The 23978-nt window shown below is 36.4% G+C and overlaps 1 protein-coding gene across 8 annotated transcripts in view; it reads left to right on the forward strand.

Annotated features, from left to right (window-relative positions):
• LOC133519278 (neuronal acetylcholine receptor subunit alpha-7) overlaps positions 1 to 23978 on the forward strand; it is a 185110-nt gene that overhangs the window by 137113 nt on the left and 24019 nt on the right. For 6 of the 8 annotated variants that reach the window (XM_061853297.1, XM_061853289.1, XM_061853292.1 and 3 more), the window contains exons 3-7: positions 1725 to 1769; positions 6851 to 6960; positions 21554 to 21734; positions 22852 to 22927; positions 23058 to 23252. In XM_061853297.1, coding sequence (XP_061709281.1) covers positions 1725 to 1769; positions 6851 to 6960; positions 21554 to 21734; positions 22852 to 22927; positions 23058 to 23252 — 607 coding nt within the window. Of the gene's footprint in view, positions 1 to 1251; positions 1297 to 1724; positions 1770 to 6850; positions 6961 to 21553; positions 21735 to 22851; positions 22928 to 23057; positions 23253 to 23978 lie in introns of all 8 variants that reach the window. The other 2 variants (XM_061853290.1, XM_061853293.1) reach the window with 1 other exon arrangement.

Raw genomic sequence — 23978 nt, forward strand, 5'->3', positions numbered from 1 at the left:
AGTACATATGGCCCTTTAAATGTTCGACACAGTAACGTAATATGCTACTTCTCGCACTAGTGCTATAAAGTAGCCCCATATGTACTGTAATAATTATTTTAACATACTTCTTGGTACCAGCTAGAAGGTTAATCTGATTTAAAGTCGGACGAGAATTTAACAATAAACACTAACAATTTTCTTGGGTCATTGTAGTAATTCGATTACCCATTCTCGGACGAATTCTTTCCTCAAAATCACATTCAAATGACAAAATATTAAATAGGGCATCAAGGAAATGCCACCAGCATCATTGGTAGAATGCCTCAAGGGTCCATATTGAATTTTATTTTAGTAATCAATAGTAATACATCTGTGTATATCTATTATGGAAATAAAGCATTTGTCTACTACAAAAAAAATGCGCAATATTTTTGGCCGGTAAATTGAAAGGGGTTTCGACAATTTTATTTTATAACGTCCCGAATCAGGGACGCCTCATTAATGAATTAGCTACCCGCATTTATATTAATTAAGCCCGCGTTCGCGGCGTTCGGCCGAGTCGGCCATTATGGCACGGTGGAGTTATCATTTTCAGGGCTTAGGGTGTCTACTGCAAGATGTTTAATTTCAAACGAACGCGTATCCCTGACATTAAGTACCTTAATATACGCCATTAAATAAAGAAACCATTAAAACATGGTGAAAAAATACCTAATTATTGCTTAATTTTTTTCATTCAGAAAGGTTTATCTTTATATTTACCTACTCAAAAATAAAACATTAAAAAGTATGTTGAAAAGTACAAATCGATGAATACTACTTTGAATAAAAAATTATGTCATATCAGTAATTTTTAAATATGATGTTGCCAAAATCTCATAACTCGATCCAAAACCAATCTAATTATAAGTATATTAATTCGATAAAACAACTTTCTACTAGTCCGGTCATAAAACGCTAGTCGTCACAAAACCTCTGTTCGGTGAAGATCTCGTATTTAATTGCTTTCCCTTAACGAGATCTTGCTATAAAACGGATTACTGCTTCTTCTGCAAATTTATCGGGGCCAGGAGATTAAAATGAGTTTGTGGCTTAACGATCACGACTTTAATACAACTACATATTATATAGACCTCCATTAACGAGATTAATTTAAGGAGCACATTATGTTCAGGGTGAATCAATCAGCTGCGCAGATTACCGTTTTGATGTTCATCATGTGTTTTCGTTCCTTTCTTGCGTCGCCGCGCGTTCGTTTTACAAAATAAGGATGAGAAAAATCAAATCCTGACCACGAACGTCTGGCTCAACTTGGTAAGTGGTAGGAGCCGGGTCTGGCGCTCGCCCGGCCTCCCGTAACCGTGCTCGCGCTTTCGTCGCTCACCATGGCACAGTACTGTTGACGCACCTCATCTTACAATAATGTAATCTCGCTTCACGACGCTTGGAGTGTTTGCACCAGTTGAAGACGGTTCTGGGAGGCGGGACGGTCGAGCGCCGCCTTCGCGGCCGAGTGTCGCATGGAGAGTCGGTGTGTCGTGTTGTACACATTTCGCATAATATACCTATCTATATTAGATTGTGTGTGAGCGGCGCGCGAGGCGTGGGCACGCGCGCGCCCGCGCGCCGCGCGCTGCCGGCCCCCGGTATTGTGTGTCCAGAAGGTGTCGAGTCACAGTTTTTAGATCAATATACTGACTGCGTCCTTTTTCTGTTTTTGTTGACACCGTCTAACCCAATAGGACGAGAAGAATCAACTACTTATAACCAATATATGGCTGTCATTGGTAAGTGTGATTAAAAAGAGGAAACTAAATTAACATTTAATAAAATTTCTAACCTTTTCGTTTCACTCTTTTATCTTTCTTTTCGTTCGTGTTTGTTTATGTTTACTTCTTTCGATTTCTAACTCTGTTCCCCTTCTCCCGATGCGTTCTCTTCTCTCTTTGACTGTTATTATTTAATGGAAAATTGCATAGCGTTGTGGAATATGCGGCAGTATTGGATTTTTTATCATGATTATGTGTAATGGAGAGTTGTTGAGAGTTCTTGGAGCGGTGGCGCCCGCGCCCGTAGCGTAGACCCTTCGTGCATCCTGCGTACGAGCCAGCTGTCACTCTAATCCATTAGTGTATCTTTCTTATCAACGTAGTTGACATTATGTATCTCATTATGTACTCTTTATTATAATAGTACCTACCTAGTATACTTATCATCAAAAGCGAGGTAAGTAAGTGGTTGTCATGTAGACATAAGACATTGTACAAGGCTGGTCAACTTTGGTATTGTAAGTCGCAAGCTGCCGCGTAATCCGCAATGCGTTAACAATATGTACTAATGGTTGACGAAATCCGATAAAAACTAAATAATAGCTAAATGGCTGTGGCACTGGCCATCGGCGCTGGTCCTGAGAGTGGTAAAGCGGGTCGGAGAATGTCTGAATGGGAGCATTCCGATGTCAATTGAGAGTATCATATTGGTGTCTTGTTGTACGGTTGTATGATGCACATTGTTATTGGTTGAGACATGAATGTCCACTGTACATTGACTCTGCACATCCCGGGTTCGCTTGTTTTGGCTACAGATGTAGTTATTTCATATCTGCATGGCCATGGAATGTTACGGTTACGGTAAAGGCATAATGAGGAATGAGGAAGCCCGAGTTTCGTTTGCCTGCGAACCCCGCTGGGACCATAAACAATGTTTTAAAAGTATCTTAATCGTTTTCGTTTGGTATTTTTGTCAGGATTATTTTTATCGACATATTGTAAAGAAGTTTATATTTTTCGACAGCAGAGTTTTGATTAAAATGTACAAATGTAGTTTACGTTGGTCTAGGTAGAAGGTTATGTTGTTATAATTTGAATTTAATAAAACAGAATATAAAATAGTTTTTATGATTTGAATTATTTATTTTTGTTTACGTAAGAATTTGCGTTTTTTTAGTTCTTTATTAAAAAAAGAAGATAAAATAAATCTGCTTAACGCACATACTTTTGATACTGGCTGCTAAAGTTGACGTGGTGCGTGAATGACATTGTTTATTTTATTTTTTTCCAGCACTGAAGGTATGTTTGTTAAGCGAATTAAATAACATAATTATTTAGCATTTACCAAAATGGCAGCTTAGAAACCCCAACCGTAGTGACCCCAAGTCCTTGGTCTTGTTAAAAATAGGAGAGCAGTCTTTTTACGTAAAAAAAGTAAATTGGCTTTTGTAATATATTCAGATTTGTAAGTGCAAAACGAGAATATTTTTCTGGTGCATGATGACTTGAAACTTTCCTATGCATGTGTAGTTGCTTTTGTGACCTTCTTATTCCAATTATTATACTGACTATTGACGAAAGACAAATAACATAAATCGTTTATTGCAAAACAATGGTCAGTATACGTATCTACTTTATATACGTATTACTTTATTCTATTATTTTTATTGAGTACATGCACTGTATTTTGTATTTTTGTATCCGTGCTAGCTGTGTCTAATGGTATTGTAATATTCCGTACTGTATTATATTTTTAAATACTGGTGTATTTTATGAAATATGTATTTGGAATTGATATTGCTTTTATTGTTGTACATTCAAATATTTATCATAAGTTATTATGAATATTATCGAAAATTCGTTATGTGCTTCATGACTATTTCAAACTATTTTTCTTTTATTCATCTAAAGGTAAAGGTTTTCCAAATTATCAAGTAAAGTTTAAAATGCAAGCTTTATATGAAAATTAGCCTATCTCCGCGACTTCATCTGCGTGAAATGATTATAATGATTAATAAAAACTTACTTATATCCGTCCTCGTGCCTCTAAATATATCTCTATCAAATTTCATATTATTTGGTTCAGTAAGCGAGGTAACAGACAGACGGACACAATTACTGTTGCGTTTATAATATTAGAAGGGTAAGGATTAGTTACTTTACCCACAGTCATGTTGTCATAACGAGTTTTTGTAACTCAATAACATTGAAATCGGAGAGTCCTTCTTTAAGCAAAATTTCCACGTTACGACATTGGCTTATAAATAAATGTTCTCTTTGATGTCTCAATTGCTTGGTGAGGGAGTCGACGCGCTGAAACGAATAATCTATCTCACTCTAACGCGTACCAACTGGCTGAACACAGATGACAAAATTTACGAAATTTCCAGTTACGCGACTCCTATTTTAGCGTTTTTGGAAAGCTTTGCCAGATACTTTATGTAAAAACAAAAAGCAAATGTTACCAAGAAGCGCATATTATTATGCATACTTTATGTATATCATAATGTACAATACATCTATGTTTTACTTGTTTGTCTCTAAAGCCAATGAATAAATTGAAATCTTTGAGTTACTTCGGATACGCGAGCTACACGTTAACTAAAAAAAACCGGGCAAGTGCGAATCGGACTCGCGCACGAAGGGTTCTGTACCATTATTTATAAAAACGGAAAAAAAATGTTTGTTGTATGGGAGCCCCGCTTAAATATTTATTTTATTCTGTTTTTAGTGTTTGTTGTTATAGCGGCAACAGATCATATCACCGTTCATGAGATACAGCCTGGTGACAGACGGACGAACGGACGGACGGACAGCGAAGTCTCAGTAATACCCGTCTCCGTCTCCCGTTTGACCCTTTGGGTACGGAACCCTAAAAATTACTATGCGCTTAATTTTAAACACTAAAATGGAACGTTATATTTTAGTATATATTAACATATTTAGCTATATTACATTCACTGTGTCAATATTATGTAGGTTTCTGATTTGAAAGGCATTTATGGTTTGGGTTGAAGTGTGTTGCGGGCGATAAATACAATCCACCACAGCAATATCGAAGTTTGCACCAAACTTGTATAAATGGCGCCACTCACAGCGTGATTATATTGAAATATGGCGTGTTTACTGCTTTATTGAGATTAATTGTCTGCGCAGTTTTGTAAATTACACTAATCTGGATTTCCCCTTGGACTGTCGTATACAATCGTGAAATTCATTAATCAGTACTGGCTTTAACTGGCTTTGTGATTTGTGCGATGTTAGAATTAGACTAGCATCGAGTACCAATGTGCCAAACAGAATTATCGTAACTATTTTAATATCCAGAAAAACATTATAAAACGCAATAAGTAAACGCCTTCAAATTTACCAGCTACATGAAAATTTTAAGAAACATGTATTTAACCCGTAGAAAAATATATTGATTAATTACTATATGGTAGCGAGACCTGGCCTGTCCTCTGAAGACATGTCCACAGAGGTAAAGACGTTGCGATGGATGTGTGGCGTTACGGGATACGGGATACGTAACGACCACATTTGTGGCAGCCTCGACGTAGCTGCAGGAAAGTCGCCTTCGATAGTATGACCATATAAGCCGCAGACCGGTAGACTACGTCGGAAATAGATGCCTCGAGTTGTTTCTCCAAGGCCCTAGATCACGCGGCCGCGGTAGACCTAAGAAGCGCTGGCTGCGCTGGCTGGACGTCGTGCGTGATAGCGGAAATGGAAGAAAAATCTCACACCTCTCTCCCTCCCTCTCCCTCTGCCGATACCGGGCAAAGTGGAGAAGATTGAGTAGGAAAGTGGACTCTGGTGCTAGGCCGGGAAAACGCTAGGTTGAAGAGACAAAATCAAAAACTCGAAGTAGTCAAAGTACAAAATCAACTGTAAAAAAATCATTGATATAAAAATATTAATGTTTCTTCGATTAAATTTATGTTTTTAAACGTGCGACTTAATAATTCTATGGTTCCGTTTCTAACACGTTCAACCCTGGCCCGCTGAAATACTTGTCAAGTTCTGACAGTTCATGACGACCCCTCATAACGCAAACACCAGAGACACAGCTAACTTGCCTAACTTTTGTAATATGGCGAAGTTGGTAGCAGTTGCTTTGTTGTATCTAAGCAGGTTATATTGCAACGCGCATGTACACGTTATTGTATCTGTATTCAGCCAGCTGGGTGTAATTGGGAAACAATTTTGAAGATTACGTTGTCTGTGGCTCGTTTAAACGTTTTGCCTGTATGAAATAAACGCAGAAATTTTGCATGTTTAAAAAAATCACAGTATTGCTTCAGAAAGGATTGGATTCGTATTTTCGATCCGTTTTATCTATTTTAAAGTGAAAAGGGAATTACTTTATAACTTTTTAACAATGGTAATATTTTATAATGTAACCAAAAATGTAGAAATAAATGAAATCTGGCGAATGCCGGAGGTCTAATTAAAGAGGCCGTAACGAGCCCCGAGCTACATTATGACGTCATTAGCGGGTTATGGTTAAGGCGCTCGTCGAAAAAAATCGAAAACGATAATTTTGAATAAAACTTCCAGTTTGCTAAGTAGATACGAGTTACTGATTAGGTATTACCAGCAAAATGGATTTCTGTAAGTAAGTACCAGAAATATTCTTATATCTCGTAAAATTCATATTGTATGTACGCTTTTAATCTTACACCTTATGTTTTTATCGTCTTCTTTAAATAGATTCAATAAATTTCAATGCACGAGTCTTCAAAATTGGTTTTCAAAAATATTTTTCTCATCAAATAATTTACTTGCGAGCGTTTTCATAATACCTATACTTATTCAAAGTATCACATTTTTTTTTGTAAAAAATTAAAAGTAATATATTTTGTAATACAGATGTTGGCAAGTTGTTCTAATATTTAAGTAACTTTCTAAGACATGTGCTCTTTTCTTTACAATTATTATGTACTTATTGATATTACTTTTAAGTTTTCACGTTAAAGAGCTCAACATCTACTCGCAGGTATTCGAGTTTCATTTTCAAACGGTATTAACGAATCATGATAACGTTTCGTAATTTGCTATCCTTTACTCTCACTTTAATAAGTACTTGCGTGTGACAGGAATGGAACGACTACAACCTGAGGTGGAACGATAGCGAATACGGCGGCGTCAAAGACCTGCGCATCACACCCAACAAACTGTGGAAGCCAGACGTTCTTATGTATAATAGGTGAGAGTATGGGTGCCGTGGGAGAATATTTTACTGACTAATACAGCAGTAACTAGTGCTTATTGAATGACTATACAGACGACATATGACTTGATAGACATTCAGCCCGATTAGAAGTTTAAGATACGTGAAATATTAATAATAAATAAATATTATAGGACATTTTTACACAGATTGACTAAGTCCCACAGTAAGCTCAAGGAGACTTGTGTTATGGGCACTCAGACAACGATAGTTTTAATATACAAACACATGACTCAGGAACAAATATCTGCGCTCATCACACAAACAGATATTCTTACCGGGATTCGATTCATAGGCAGGGTCAAATATGAGGTCTAGATCCGATATGGATCGGACATATCAGTGTCAAAAGTGACGTTTTTGTTTGAAGACACGTCCAGTGTTGACACTGACATATCCGATGCATATCGTATCGAGACCTAATTTTTGACGTAAGTATCTTAAAGTTCAAATCGTTCGAAAACCTTTCATTCTTTATCTAGTCAGTCAAAGCTAAATTTGCATCAACGTGAAAAAAACAAAGTGAAAGAATGTCATTATAAATATCATATTTTCATAAAAATGAAATTAACGATGATATTGCCACACTTTGTTCTTCCAAATATCACGCAGAGTTAGCTTGGTCCGAAACTACTAATTTCCTCGTGGTCAAGGATGACTATGATCCTTGACCACGAGGAAATTAGTAGTTTCGGACCAAGCTAACTCTGCGTGATATTTGGAAGAACAAAGTGTGGCAATATCATCGTTAATTTCATTTTTATGAAAATATGATGTTTATAATGACATTCTTTCACTATCATAATGATATTCTTTCTATCATAGTCATCATGGGCTTTCACTCTTATTCTCTTTACTTACGACTGACTTAGTAGTTTTTATAATTATTATTGTATCTCCTTGGATTTCACGGGCCTATAAATCCCGGTCTTTTGATAGGCTTGCGTGGGGATATAGATTTAACACGTAAAGGCCCCTTGGAGAGCTTTAAAGTCATGTAAAATGCCTGCTGGAACCCGTTCACAGGCGCAACAATAGTCACCTATGAACCGGTCGCAGTAGGCATTGGGACTATTGAGGAAAACTTGAACAGTATAACGGTCTATGAACTGAAGTTTGGGTTGAAAATGAGACTGGGTTATTGCAAAGACGTCCGGATACCTGCCATAACAATGTTTTCACTAGTTATCGAGGCAGGCGGTGCCTCGCCGCCCACTAGAAGGACCCCTGAAATTGCCGCCGTGAAGACGACCAGGAGCAACACCGGTGTGAGCGGCTCAGGGGTGTAGAGAGGTGTGCGCCGCTTTCTACCCAGTGGCTGATAACAGCCACCGTGCCAACTCGCGTCTAATTCATCTTTCACTTTCACCCCCGGAGCATATGGCGCCAGTGAAGGCAAGCCAGAGCTGAGAGTCCTGCGGGTCCCCTTGGGGTCCACTCCGACCGACAAAGACACGCCGGAGACGGAGACCCTGATCAACTCTCGGGAGCACTCGGGTCCGTGGGGTCGTTACTCCCCAACAGATCGCCTCTAGCTGTCCTTTATTATAAGTTTTTTATACTTATCTTGCCATATTTGGCTGAAGAGACTATTACACCTCTTTATCCTGGCTGGTTTAAAAAAATGGTCACAAACATGTAAAGATATATTTCATGATAAACATTTTTCTCGCCACATATAAATGTTCTTTTGATAATTCCACAAATAATTTTAAAGAAAGAAGGAAGAAAATTATATTCGATTTCTCATATTCGTGTCCACATTGTTGCAATTACTTTATATAATGTACTATCAAAATAGATAATGTCATTAGGACAATGTTGCCAGACTATGCGCAGATGTGACTCTGACATAAACAATTTACGAAAGAGAAAACACACGTTAATACTACGACATGTCTATGTTAAGGACAATTACTTTTTCCAGACATTTATTTTTTACAAGCAAATTGTGTAACTTTTTTAGTGTTTAACACAAAAAAGGGTTTTGTGAATCCCGGATTGTGTTAAATCGAGGCTTTACGAAGGCAACAATGGCCCAGCAAAGTCAACCACCGCAAACAAAGATGTGGTGAAATGATTTATTTTGGGTTTTTTTCGAGCGGGTTTGTGAGGGTTTTACGGGATGACTCTTGTGAGTAGAAATATTAATTAAATTTGCGCGGGATGCTCATTGTAATGTGTGCCATATTAATTACAAGTTTCTAATTACATACGATAATTACAGAAGGCTCTTAGAAATGCCTCATTATTTGGCATTTTTAGTAAATATATAGCGTGTATTTTTCATAAGACCGCATAATCAAAGGGTTAGTTTAGGCTGTAATGAACACACTTTCACAGGCTTAATAAAAAATGGACGACTTTTATTTTTCCATATAAAATAATTCAGCAAGCAATGTACCTATCTACCTACCTACTTTGTTTTAACTCAAAACGTCGCATTTAATGATGCGACGTCACAACTGTCACAAGTGACCATGATGCAGCCACATTGGATCTTGAAAAAATACAAAAAATAAAATGCTCTGGTAGCTAAGACTAAATTTAAAAAAAAACTTATAGCACTATCTTATAGCACTATCTTACGTCTTGTTTAAGTTTGTGTTTATATCAAAAATACTAACTTGGTTAATTAACTTTTTCCGGTTATTCGTTTCTGTGGGAACGTCTCCTGGGTCACTTTATAAAACCATAATTGTAAATGTACCAAATATGCATTTTCTTTTAGATATAAACCTTCGCCAGCAACTTACTATTGTCCCCTGACTGATTACTTGAAATAGCTACAAAAACTTGTTCATCAATCAATTAATACCGGTATTAAAATTAATTTAAAATCAGAAAGGTAAAGGTAAAATAGTAAATCGATATCGAACGCTGTTAAACATGGCCGACAAACGTGACAGCCACAGTGAGCATATAACTATTTTTTTTTACAAAAACCTCTACGCTATATGCTAACAAAATCAATCTTATGGTAAAAATGCCTTACATCATTTTGGAAATGAGCTTATACTCTTTAAGCTGCTGAATCTTTTTCTATAAAATAAAGCTAAAAAGCACCGCAAGAAATCCCGCTTTCACGTGAAAAAAACCGTATCGAAATCGGCCCCTCCGTTAGAGAGCTACGATGCCACAGACAGATTGACAGACATTGGCGTCAAACAACACTCTACTTTTTGCGTCGGGGGTTAAACAACAGTGCTGCCACTCCACGATTGACGCAAATGGTTCCATTTTTATCGCTTGTCACTATGCCCGTCACTTTCGCACTTACATACTTGTTGGAACGTGACAGGCATAATAAAGAGCTAACCATCTTAGCTCATTGTTAACGTATTCTATCAATTACCCAGTGAGTTTAAATTCAATTCTAATTAGATTTTAGAGGCGTGAGAATAGTGCTCTAGGGATTTCTTCGTGGGCTGCTCTAATTAATAGGATATTACTTTCTACTGTTATTACCTTATTTTTCCTAACGGTTCGATTTCTATTAAATAGTCAATTTAGAAAAAGGGAATCGTTACTTGAATCAATAAGCGATTATTAGTTTGTGGGTTCGTTTATTTTCTGGATTGCTTTTTTGTTGAAAAGAAAAAAAAAGAAATGAAAGGCAGGTTTAGCAAAATGGATGAAAGGAAGGTATCATGATTAGTGCATACATGCGCCTTTTGATCAATCCTAATTCAGATAAATTCAGGGAATAGAGCTTATGAGTGGCTAGAATTGGTTATTAAAGTGGCACTTCTTTACGGCAAAATTGATTAGGTTTTTAGGCAATCAATTGTACACACGGTTAACCACCTTAATTGTTTTAATTAAACACCATTCTCTCAGTAATCGCTCAATAAATATACATATATATGCTATATCATGCCCAGATTCAAATTGCCCTCATTTTGAACCTTTGTCAAATTACAGCAGGGTTGTGTTTTAACTGCTCATTTGAATGAGAGCGTAATATTTACATTACAATACATTTCAACCTCGTATGGTTAAAATGTCGTAACTGACCTGATTTTCGTACATAATATGCTATTCTGTACTATAGTAATGTGGATTAAAACGCACGTGGAGTAGTCTAATGGCAGTTGGGCTTAATCAGATTTGCGGTACAGTTTAGAGTTGATTGCATTCATTTAATTTTGTACTGAAACTGGGACATGGCGTGGCGGCTACGTATAATTAGGAGTAGGTAGTTTTGTTTTTCATTCGTTCGTCTATAAATTAAACTAATTTATTTTGGCTTTGACGATAAAACTAGAATAATCGATTAATGTTAAATATTAACTGTTGAACCAGAATTAATAATGCTTTATGCAAGTTGAGCTGATCAAAAAAATTCCTTTGATCTTAATAATTAGTTGGGTAAATTTGTTACAGTATATTTTAAAAACCGAAGTACTAATACACCTAAGAAGATACGAGTCTCTTGAAAAAATATGCACAGTAGTTCGATTTTTATCCATCTCTTTACTTTCTATTTTTCTATTATAATGATAGTAGTTTTATCATTCGGAAAATTATGCAAGAAGATTCATCAGATTTCAAAAAAAGTTACTTTGAATCAGTCGCGTAGCGTGCCTTGGTTGGCCCCGTATAAAAATTTGTTTGGGGGCCCTTAGGAAGGGTAAAGATTTCTCACAAAAACGCACGTTGGGGGCCCCCGTGGCCCGGGGTAGCTAGGCCCCTGCTTTGAATGTATGTTTAAATTCAACGTAGCAACTGGCAAAACTTTAGTATTTTAATGATATATCAAACTAAATTAAACGTATTCAATCTTTACTGAGCTAATAGTGTGTCTACAATACTTTTGTACACTTTCTCCTTTTTCCTTAAATCTGTTAATATGCCCTGTTATGAACATAGTTCAAGGTTTGGTTTAAGTACTTTTTACATGGTTCTATAAGGCCGCAGTTCGTTTAATAATTATTATCCCAAAGTATAATATTAATATCCCAAACCAGCGAATTTTATCAATTTGCACCTGGCAATACGGGCTTAAGCGGCGTTCATCCCCGTTTATGTTAAACACGTTGTCTTGCCATGTAAATTGTTCCGAAATTGGCCCCCAGTGTGGCGATGGTTGGCGTTGCGCCAAACGCCATGTTATTCAATGCTTCTGGGCTTGCTTTCATAACGTGTACTATCGTAGTGATTTTTGTAGTAAGTAACTATTGGATGGAGGTGCTAAACGTGCGCCATAAATATAACAAAAAAATTGTATCTCTTCTTTTCCTGATATTTATGGATACTGCTGCCTAATTTTCTTTTTAACTTTACCCAGTCCAAATGTAGTTTAGGGCTGTACGAAAGCAAACATTCAAACTTGTACTCCATCTCAAAAAGCGTACTAAGAACTTTGCTGAGATTTTACTAATTGTTGTGACTTAGCGATCCAAAAAGGGGCTTTGTCTTCAAAATAGCATGCCACTATTCCAATCCTAAGCAACTTCATGCTAATAGCTGCTACCGATCTGCCTCCTTACGGTCGCCCCAGTGACACCTGGGTTAGCCATTCTCTCCTCGGTCACAAACTTCTCTCAATCTCGGCATTATTATGTATTCTCTAGGCGTGATCATGTGCGTTGATAAGTATTTTGTATTTTCTTCTTTCCGCCGCCTGAAGCTCATTTTGTTATTTTTATTATAAAACTAAACTTGTTTGTATACTAAGTTCAGATAGGTAGTTGCGCGCAGCTATAACCTATATCCCGAAAGGAGTAAACACTATAATGCGTCGACGGGTATGATTTAGTATCAGTTCGTTGCTGGCGTGAATCCAAAATGGATAGGTACCTTTCAAAACTGCCACCTCGAGCCAGTTCTATGAAGCAAAGAAATAAATAACATTTAATCTTGTAAAAAAACTATTGGTGAGAGTGATATGTAAATGATATTTTGATATATTTGTCTATTAAATTATAGTAAGATTACTTCAAAATATTTAAATAGGTATTCCTCGGTGCTTGCTAGCATTACAAATAATACAAAAAACATATTAGCTTATAGGAAATTTGTAAAACTGCAACCTCAAGCCAATTCCATAAAGCATAGAAATAAATAAATAACATTTAATCTTTTAAAAACCATTTATTGGTGGGAGTGATATTTAAATTATACTTTGATATACCAATGTTTTGGAATACATACCAAATCAAATTATAGTAAGATTACTTACGAGTATAAATAGTTGAGTATTCCCCGGTGACTGCTGGCACAACCAATAGGTATTACAAATAAAGTCATGTTGTTTTTTTTTTCCCACAGAAATGACTTACCTCCGAAAAATGGTTGACCCATTTACTGTTTTTAACTTGCTCTGCTTAAATTCAACGTAACAAATGGCAGCAAAATTAAAGTTTAGCTAACAGAAGCTGGTAAAGATTTTACTCTTAGGGATGAATCAATAAAATAAATATTGGACATTCTTACACAAATTGACTAAGCTCCACAGTAAGTTCAAGAAGGCTTGTGTTGTAGGTACTCAGTTCGACATCAATATTTAAATATCATTAACTTGAGTAAGTATCTATCTAAGCGCTTGTTTAGATACGTTAACACTGCCTCCTAAATACAATCAGTACTCCAATGTTTACACATTACAAAATTGCTTGCAAATTGCTCTAGTATTTTCTTGAAACAGTTGCCATGTGAACATAATATTGTCAAATTTGTCAATACCGCGGCTCCGTGTTTCTAACTACAACGTTGCGTTGTTTTGTTAATTAAAGTTAATGAAAGTCGACGTTTACATGTTCACTGTATGTCTATGTTTTGCATAGTTTGGTCCACTGATAAGTTATCTGAGAAATACTCTATGCAAAACTGTGAACATGACTTTTTGAAATATGACAAAAACTTAAGGTTATGAAATATAAAAATCTGCGCACGATGCGTAAAATCCTTTATAAATGTAAAAAAAAAAACCTAAAATAAGTATTTAACATTAATTTTAAGCACTGGCACCATTTTACTATAAAAAGTATTTATAGAGCTGCTTTAATTTGATATTTCATTAATTGATATCTGTTTGAAAAGAAATGTCGCCATGTCCATGACTGGAGAATATAACTATCGGTGTAATTTGTTAATTATATTGTAACTAATTGCAGTATCTTTCATCAAACGTCGAAAACAGTACAGCAGTATAAATTTTACTTGGAGCAGTGTATTAGTGAAATATCTAAAATAAGGTGGAAGTACTAGTGCTCGACGCTGCACTAGTACTCGACATGGGCACTTTATGTCAAAGTGACAAGGATTAAGTTCGAATACAGAAAAATCTACGTTGTTCAAATTTAACCTATATTTCCATGAAATAAAGTACCCATGTCGGTGACTAGTGCAGCGTCGAGCACTAGTACTTTTACCTTACTCCAATTTTTCTCATATATATCTCATGATGGGTGCGGTGCCGTTGCAATATTTTATTAAATAAAAAATTGGTTTATTTCTGATTATAAACATTCTGATTGTCCATATCAGTCATACTATGGCACGTTTTTAAACCGCTTTATGTCATAAACACAAACATCACTCAAACGCCAAGATCCCGGGCACAAGGGAGCTTATGTAAACCTTACTCGAAAGTGTGAAGGTTACTTACGCTGTCAGCGTCCGCCATAACACCTATAGTTGTTTTAGGCGCTGCGGGCACGACTAGTAACGACGCCTTTAGGTGTTCTTGGCGTTCAAAAGGTTAAGGTTAATACTTGTAGTACTTTACCATATTGCATGCAGTGCACAAGCATATTAGTGCTTTTATATAGGGAACAGTCTAAACTGTGCTCTAACGTTGGCCGAGCAGGCTTGCCAGGCATTTGATTATGAAAAGCTTTTAAATCACTTACGGATTGTAACAGACTCGTTGTTTACTATCTCGCTTGTGTTCACCCGTCCTAGCGGTGCCACTATCACACCGTCTAACGGCCCGATTCGAAAAATGAAATATGATAACGATAAGTTCTGGTTTAGATAAGTTCTCATTTAGATATCGTTTGTATGTCGTATAATTGACAGAAGCGGTTCGATTCGGGCAACCAATGTCACTTTGACGTTAGAAATATAGTAGATAGATTTTATTGGAGTCACAGCGGAATCGAAATAAACGTCAATTTTGGCATGTCGTTTAGTTATCGATCTTTTGAAGATCTTTCCAAGATCTTAAACGTGTCTTAATCATTCTTCGAATCGGGCCGTAACTATTTTTTACCCACCTTATTCGTAAAACTTAGCAACCGCTTACAAACCACTGTTACATTTTGGCACTTTCTGACAAACAAAAATGTCAAAATGACGGATAGGGACAAATAATTATAAACTGTAGATTGCACAGACTTTCATGACGGTACGTTATTCATGAAGCCTTTTGTACTGATGCGAAAATTTTCCTCACAATCTGCGAAAATAATAATTCATTGTTGTTAAAAATGAGTTCTAATTAGTTAGTATCAATGCACATAAAACAATGTTAGCTGGTTTTTTTAGTAAGTATATTTGAAAGAGACAGTTAAGGTAATTAACCAAAATACTTCATTGTAGGTTTTATAAGCGAAAACTCTAAGGTTTATAAGTTGATAGGTAGTTTATAGTTTATTTAATTTCACTTAGTCCTATCCGTGATTATTTGTTTTCTATTTGATGGTAAAAATAGCCAAGGACATCCTCAGTTGTAATGAGAAACTCAGCAAAAATCGTAAATAGATATCAAAGATTATCATCATATATTGCGGAGAAAAACATATGCCGTTTAATCAATAAATACGCAATTTAAAGATTATTATATTTCCAAGGCCCAACTAGCGTTGGTTAAGAAGACTCGAGTCCTTTGAGTCCTCTGCTTTAAGACTCGACTCAGTTTTTCAGACTCTTATAATTAAAACGAAACTCGAGTTCTTTTCGACTTATTAGAGTCCCGAGTCTTTTGTAGAGACTTGAGTGCTTTTCGGAGAACTTGTAATTTGTTTACAAATAACTTCGAAATGCGTTGTCTTTATGTAAAATTCATGGATGTACATAACATAATTCATACAATAACGCCTATTTCCTTTACTGTAGTTTAGGTAAAACCTATGAAATTGTTGACTGAGTCTTTATTCGGAGAGTCCTTTTATGTTACACTTAAAAAAGACTCAATAAAGGGCTCGACTCGGGACTTAAAAGACTCAGAAGTTTTTAAGCTCTGAGTCTCGTAAAAACGAGTCGAGTTCTTCAATTTAGACTCAAAAAATTTGAGTTCCTACCAACACTAGGTCCAACATACTAAAACATGTTGGCACATCGTCAAAGTTAAATCTAGAGCTTTACAGAAAATCCAGCGCGGCACACGTGATACACAACCCTTTTAACATTCCATTAAAAGGCTTTACGACACGGTGTGATACAAGCCGACTCTTGGCGGCCCGCCAGCCTCGGAGTGGTTACCCCGTACACTATTACACGAAAGGTATTGCTGAGCACCCTTCACGAGATTCCCTCGGCTTTCGGCTTCGGCTTTCAATTCGCATCCTCAAAGACTTATCTCCACTTAATCTCGGGCCAATTGCTCGTCTTTTTGTTCCGAGGCTTTTTGTCGTTGTAATTAAAAGAGGTTGGTTATTTACGGGTCAATTTTATTGCTTTAGTTTCTCTGAGAAAAAGGTGGAGAGTAAGTAGTGTCCGTTATAAGACTTGGTAAAAAAGTAAATATATATCATTCCTTTTTTCGTTTCGTGCTTTTTGTATCTTTCGTCTTGTAATGCATTAAATGACACAAGGGCACAATATTATACTGCCAGTAGTTAATTAGGCTGTTAAGCATTTGGGAAAAACTACTTTTTTGAACTGACTTTGTATACCTACATGATTTTGCTGCCATTTGTTACATTGAATTTAAGCAGAGAAAGTTAATAACAGTAAATGGGTCAATCATTTTTCGGAGAAAAGTCATTTCTGTGGGGAAAAAATTGAAATTTAACAATCCGGACAAACAATCCTGCAATCAACAATCTTTATACAACTATTTATGTATTATGTATTTCTTATTTGGGCCTCAAAGACTGAAAAAATGTAACCCCCTGTACACTTGAGGGTGCACTTCAAAAATTAGCTATTGATTCTCTTAACTTTGGGATGTGACAGGAAAGAGCCAAACGCGTTAATAATACAATAAAATGTGTATGGCCCGAATATAGTTTAATCATTACTGATGTATCATCAGTGATGGCCTTAGGGATGGCGAGCTGGGCATACGCCCGCGGGGCCTCGCGGTGGCGAGGGCCTCGCATCAAGCCGATCACATGTTTAAAAGGGCCACGCAAAGCAGATTTTTACAAGAGCCGCCTGGGGCCTCGCGAACGTTAAGGTCGCTACTAGTAACCATTCAATATTTGACAGGTACAAAATGACGAATGCATAGTCGATTAGAGTTACGTAAGCTATTAGTAGCCTTACAACGACAAACTTACTAGTGTCAAACTGACATATTCGTTAACGTCTGCGTAACTTACTTTATATACATCTCGCTCGCACTAATTTGCAAGATGCATAGAAAGTAAGTTACATACACTCTAGCGAATATGTCCGTGTCAAGCTGGTGGTAGCTGTACAGGGCGTATTATACAAACGATATCTATAGAAATATAATGATAAAAAATATTTTCCCGTCAGTTCTTTGCATTTAGTTCTAACTGCACGGTAACTTTTTTTAATCGAGTCTTTGACTAAAAAAGTCTGAAAGGCCATTTCATACATATTTTTAATAGAATTTTAGTTCTCAACCTAAAATAGTTACGTAGCGACGATTAAGCAGTTAAGGACTTGTTGGACGCTCTACAAGTGGGCGCGAGATTTGCCTCGACGACAAATTGTCGTAGTTACGAGTTCCTAACTAAACTGCTTCAACTACGTGCTTGTAAAAAGACTAGTTAGTTGATAAATACTGGTATAAACTCTGAGTGATACTAGACTAGGTCAAGTGTTGTAGTATAAATTCAGAAACACGAAATTGAATTGTAGTTAGGTACTTAAACAAGTCTGGGGCAAATATTTTTTTGTAATGTGCCGAAGAGAATTTGAAAAATTGCAAAGTTCAAATGAAATGTTCTCTGATTTCTTGCCCGTTAGTTGCCAAACCTTTTTTAAAGTTAGTTACGATTCTATGTCACTTGAAATCTCGCCAATGTGTAACGGAAATATTAAATGGGAACTTTCTAAGTGGAAAGCTTGATAATTTTCTCATGAAAGTTTCCAGAAAATTTTGAGAATATTTTGCAATTTTTTTCCAAGAAGCACAGCGCACATTATTTGATAAGTTTCAGTGCGTACCAAGCAAAAATTAGTTTATTTTTTGCCGGTTAACTAGTTTATAAAATTGCAAGTGGTTTATTGATTGCGATGTCTGCAGTGACAATATTAAAACGCATAATATGTATTAAGAGGGAAGACTAGCTTTGCGACTCTAACGAAATAAAGATTCTTTTTCTATGAAATTCCATTTCGGTAGAAAACGGATTCCATTAACTAAATCTTAACAAATCACTTTGATCGCTTCAGCATAATATATTCTAGGTTAATTTACCTTTTTTTGAAAAAAAAAAACGATTTTTGCAAATTTTGAAAAAGAGGGTATCCTAGTAGTTCGTTGTGTCAATAACATACTAAAAAAGAACGGAGAATGGAAAATATTTAGAAGTGGAAAAACCATTTTCTCTTTTTAAATGGACGCGTACCTACGTGCTATACTTCCCTCTTAAACTGTCCAAAAACTAGAATTGAAAAATTTGTTTGATAGCCACCAAGTGTTTGAAGATAGCGCCTAAAAATAAACTTATGTAAATTTGGCGTATATGTTTGAATCTCACTTGAAATTTTGCTATATTAAATGTAGGAAACCGTCTTGGGTAATAAGCATTCAGCTAACGCGCTCGCAATGTCCTACGAATAATAATGTACAATGCATGAGTTATGCCACTTGCGTTGGCGTTCGTGAATATTTTATTGTTGTTATACGATAACTGTCATCGCAAGTGCGAATGTGTTAACATCAGAGACGACGGGGGCATGGGGGCGCTTTCTCGTGGAGTTCGCGTCGGAATTCTATGAGCTGTAATAGTACATTACTATAGAGGCCGGGAAACGTAGGGTTGCAGGCCAAGTAGATATATACGGCTGAGCGTAGCGAAGCCGGATAGAGATACGCGGCCGGCAACCCCGTTTCTCGCCGAGATATGTATAGTGCTTTTCTCAAACTTGCTATTAAAACAAAAAATTGTAGTCAATTTGTTTTGTGGCGACCTACTCGGCCCTCCACTCTACCAGCGGGGTCCGCGCGCCTCCGCGATGCGCCACCGCCGTTGCTTATCAACGAATATGCACAACAAATCACCGTACCAAGCTAACTGAAGCTAGTTGATGGTTGGATGCCAAGACGTTGTGTCAGAATTTGACGTTAAAAAATCAAAGAAGGTTGCTTTACAGTCCTAGGTGTGTAAGGCAGTATGACATTCCTTTACATATTATCTTTATTCATCGCACCTGATTCTAATTACCGGGGGCCCTTGCGGATACACTTCGACCCATAGGGATCTTCCTTCGCACCTGATACGAGTATGTAGTATTTCCGGACCTAATTTGACGTAAGTCATGTCATCATTTCATAGCAAGTTTGAGAAAAGTATATTAAAGTAGCTTTGAATTAAATGCTCAGGTTTTATTGTACAGATAGTATTAAAATAGTTTACAGTTAATTAATTAATAAAGAACTTACCTACGTACTAGTTAAATATTTAAATTTGACTGGGAATTGGTTGTATGCTCTAAGTGCCACTTGCACCATCCTACTAACCCCGGGTTAATCCGTTAACCCAGTGTCAAATTTTACTGGTAACCATGGTAACAGTAAGCAGCTAATCCTTCGCTTTGCATTATTTATTTGAGTACTTGGCATGTCCTCGTACTAAACAGGATTTCATGACTGTGAAGGGAAAAGTGTTAAAGTTAAGTACCTACATTGTGTTTTAAATTCTGTAATCGTGTATTTTTATCTACTTAATTTCTATTATTAACTGTGTTTTTTGGTACTGATGATAATCTGACATTTGTTTTTACATTAATTTTAGTAGGTAGTTAAAAATGAACACCAAAGCATTTTCCCATTCCTTAATTTTTATAAAAATGCGCTATTCGGCCAATAAATAGAGTACAATAACATCGTCCAATAAAAAAAACTCTTTATTCGTCGAACAGCGTTAACCCGTTGAAAACCTTTTAAATAAATAAAAATGGTTGCACTTTCAATAATCATAACTTTTTCTTTATATTAAATAAACCGACTAACTTTTTATTTTTGAAATTAGTGACAACAAAGTAGGAGGGTTGCCCGAATGACGATTGGTACTCGAACCATTTTTCTTTTTTTTGATAGAGTAACAATCGTCCGCGAGGATTTATACTCCTACTCAGTGTTGCCACACCTAAATATTATTAAAAGTACATGGCACGCTAGTCGCTGATTTGAGACACCACAATCGTCGTCTCGCTTGTCAGACCTCCTTTGATAATGTTCTGTAAATGGTAACATTTCTCAACCCGTCCATCGGCCCGATCCGAAGAATGAGATACGATAAAGATAAGATAACGATAAGTTCTGGTTTAGATAAGTTCTCATTTAGATATCGTTTGTTTGTCGTGACAGAAGCAGCTCGATTCGTGCAACTAATGTCACTTTGGCGTTAGAAATATCGTAGATAGATCTTATTGGGATCACAGCGGAATCGTTATCGTTATTTTAAAGATCTTTCAAAGATCTTAAACGTGTCTTAATCATTCTTCGAATCGGGCCGTTTGACAGTTTCGCAGTGGAGGCCATGAAAGAACGATTCATGTGCCGTTTAGTCCATGGTCTGGTGGAGCGAGAGGATGATTCCTGTCGGTATCAGTGATAAATGAGTGTTTTTAAAATAACGTTTTATTTATCACTGTCGGCAGCATATAAATGGTCCCCGATGAAACCGAAGCACTATAAATTTAATACTAAACACTTACTATAAATACTAAACTATTTTATACACCTTTTAAGAACTAGTACACACATTAGTTTAGAAGATAAAATATGTTTTATGCATTAATTAAATGGCTCCATTCAACTTTCTTTAGCAATTTTATAGCATACTTATCATAAACGCTTGATATTTTATTTTATCTATATAAACGTTTTGGCCTAACTTCAATACGCACAATTAACGCCCGCACACCTTCTAAATAAAGAAAAAATATAAAACCAAGCATCCTTACGAAGGCGTCTCTCATAAAAGGGCTTATTGAAATTTAAAGAGCCCTTTTATTCATTAAAGAAAGCTTTTAAGTATTTGTTTCGGATTGAAAAGGGTCGATGAAGGGTCGTGGACTTAGTTCAAAATGTATTATTGGAGCGAGAGAAATAATTTCTCCTAGCTAAGAACTTACAAGAAAATACCTGTACATCTTACTCAGGATATATGGAAAGACATTAAGACACAGAATCACTCACATCCGATCGGCGTTTAGTTGAAAGATCTGTTTTTCAATGTATACCATTGTTTGTTAGTGCTGATGAGGGTTTTGACGGGACCTACCAGACCAATGTGGTGGTCAGAAACAACGGCAGTTGCCTGTACGTGCCCCCGGGCATTTTCAAGAGCACATGCAAGATAGACATCACGTGGTTCCCCTTCGACGACCAACACTGTGACATGAAGTTCGGTAGCTGGACCTACGATGGCAACCAGGTATAGAATAGTGAGCAACACTTTAGCTGCGTCGACCGTGCGTTTGCGCGTCTACTCGAACCCATTCCGTTCGAGTCCATACGCAAACGTTTGTATTGCGATTACCCCAATCTTTTCTTTACGTGCCGCAGCTAAAGCGTTATCAGCTGCTGTTGCATTTTATAGAACTTAAGCACTTTCAATAACATTAGTTTACAAAACAGGTGTAACAGCAGTCTTTTGTTAAGGCTAAGATAGGATATAAAGTAGGGCTGATAATGAAGGGAACCATGTGAGAAACCAGAAGGATGTTGGATATCCCAAACGTTTTGTATGTACTATTTTGCATGGAGCAAAAACTTCACACGAAGCACTCTTACAAGCGATTATATTGAGATTTCAACTGCCATACGGATAACCTATAGTAAAAAATATAAAACCACATTCAATTACTTACGATTGTAGCACATACATGTTTTAAAGAGTTCTTTAACAAGTGGTATAAAATTGAAGCTGTTAACTTGTCTTGCTTTTCTGAAAATCTTGAAATTAATAAAAATAGCAATAGCATTCATGATATACCTGTTTTAAAAACAACTATGTGCTGCTATTATAATTTATGTTCACATGTTTGCAACCTTATTAGCTACTGATTATCTGTCATTTGTATTGAGTTTTGTTTATATAATTTTGTTACATCATTACATTATCCATACCTATGAGAATTTACTCATTAAAAGTTCTACACAAAAGCATTATTGTGTATTTTTTTGCACGATGTGGATCATTCTCTGACATTATTTTGCGAACAGTTTCGGCATGGAATTTATTACCTATATGCTATTATTTTTTATTCCCTGTATTCAATATTGATATTTGCGGTGTAGTCCGTATGGCAGTGTTTTAGTTATAATCTGTACTCTCTCAGCATGATTTTGCATCCCTTTAGTCTGTGTACCGTAGCTGCACACTCTTCGAGGATCTCACATTCCCTTTGAACCAGTTTCATGAGAGCTCCTTAAGCATGCAAATACATGGTACATGGTTTTGCATGGTTGGTTCCCGGATTAAGCCCTTAGATAGTGCATCGTAAGAGAATGTACGATATTTGGGACTTCACCATGTTTTGTTCTGACAGCTGGATCTGGTGCTTAAGGATGAGAATGGTGGCGATTTGTCCGACTTCATTACAAATGGAGAGTGGTATTTAATAGGTGAGTTTTTCAATATTTTTAAAAAAGTCTACAGTATATTTTATTTTGTTTTCAAGCGATTTAGTCATATTTCTATGTATGTAAAGTTTTAAGTACTGATATGTTTTTTTTCTATTTATTTTTTTCACAGGTATGCCAGGAAAAAAGAACACGATAACATATGCGTGTTGTCCAGAGCCGTACGTGGATGTGACTTTTACCATCATGATAAGAAGAAGAACGTTATACTACTTCTTCAATCTCATAGTTCCATGTGTCCTTATCTCTTCGATGGCTCTCCTGGGCTTCACTCTTCCACCAGACTCTGGAGAAAAACTAACACTCGGTCAGTATCATTTTTAAATTAGTTTAAGTTATATGTAAACCTTCTTAGATAATGGGATTAGGTATGAACATAGGATTTTGCATGACAGTTCTCTATTATAATTAATCATCATCAGATGTTTATATTTAAATAAAATTAGTCAACAAAAATGCTCAACATGTAGTAAAAGAACTAGAATAGAATAAGATGGATTCAAAATGGTCTAATATAGAAACTGACTTAAGAGGCATGGGTGTGGGATTTACGATAACAAGAAATAAAAAAATATACTTAGTGAACTGTCATATTTATTATAATTCTGGCAAATGCCGACAGGTGTGACGATATTATTATCGCTGACCGTGTTTCTGAACCTCGTGGCGGAAAAAATGCCTTCGACATCGGACGCAGTGCCTCTAATAGGTATCGCACTGTAGGCACAAGTAACACACGCAATCTGCTGCTGCTATGTCACTTTTCAATTATCACTTTTAGTGCCTGATAAAAGGATTACTTCCAAGTAATAGGAGGAGGATTTTACTTAAAATTATATCGGCAGCAGTGTGCGTGAAAAATTAGATTGTGTTTAGGCTGTGATATGACTGTGTGTCTATGTTAGTACCCCTGACACTAGAACCCCAAGTGTGGTAAGTATAGTTTGGATTAGATGCATAATTGTGTTTTCAGCTCCACTTTTCGAGGAATAAGGCATATAGCACAGAAACAGAATATGGATGGGTTTGGAGA

The sequence above is a fragment of the Cydia pomonella genome, chromosome 6 (genome assembly GCF_033807575.1).
Source record: "Cydia pomonella isolate Wapato2018A chromosome 6, ilCydPomo1, whole genome shotgun sequence".
NCBI lineage: Eukaryota > Metazoa > Arthropoda > Insecta > Lepidoptera > Tortricidae > Cydia > Cydia pomonella.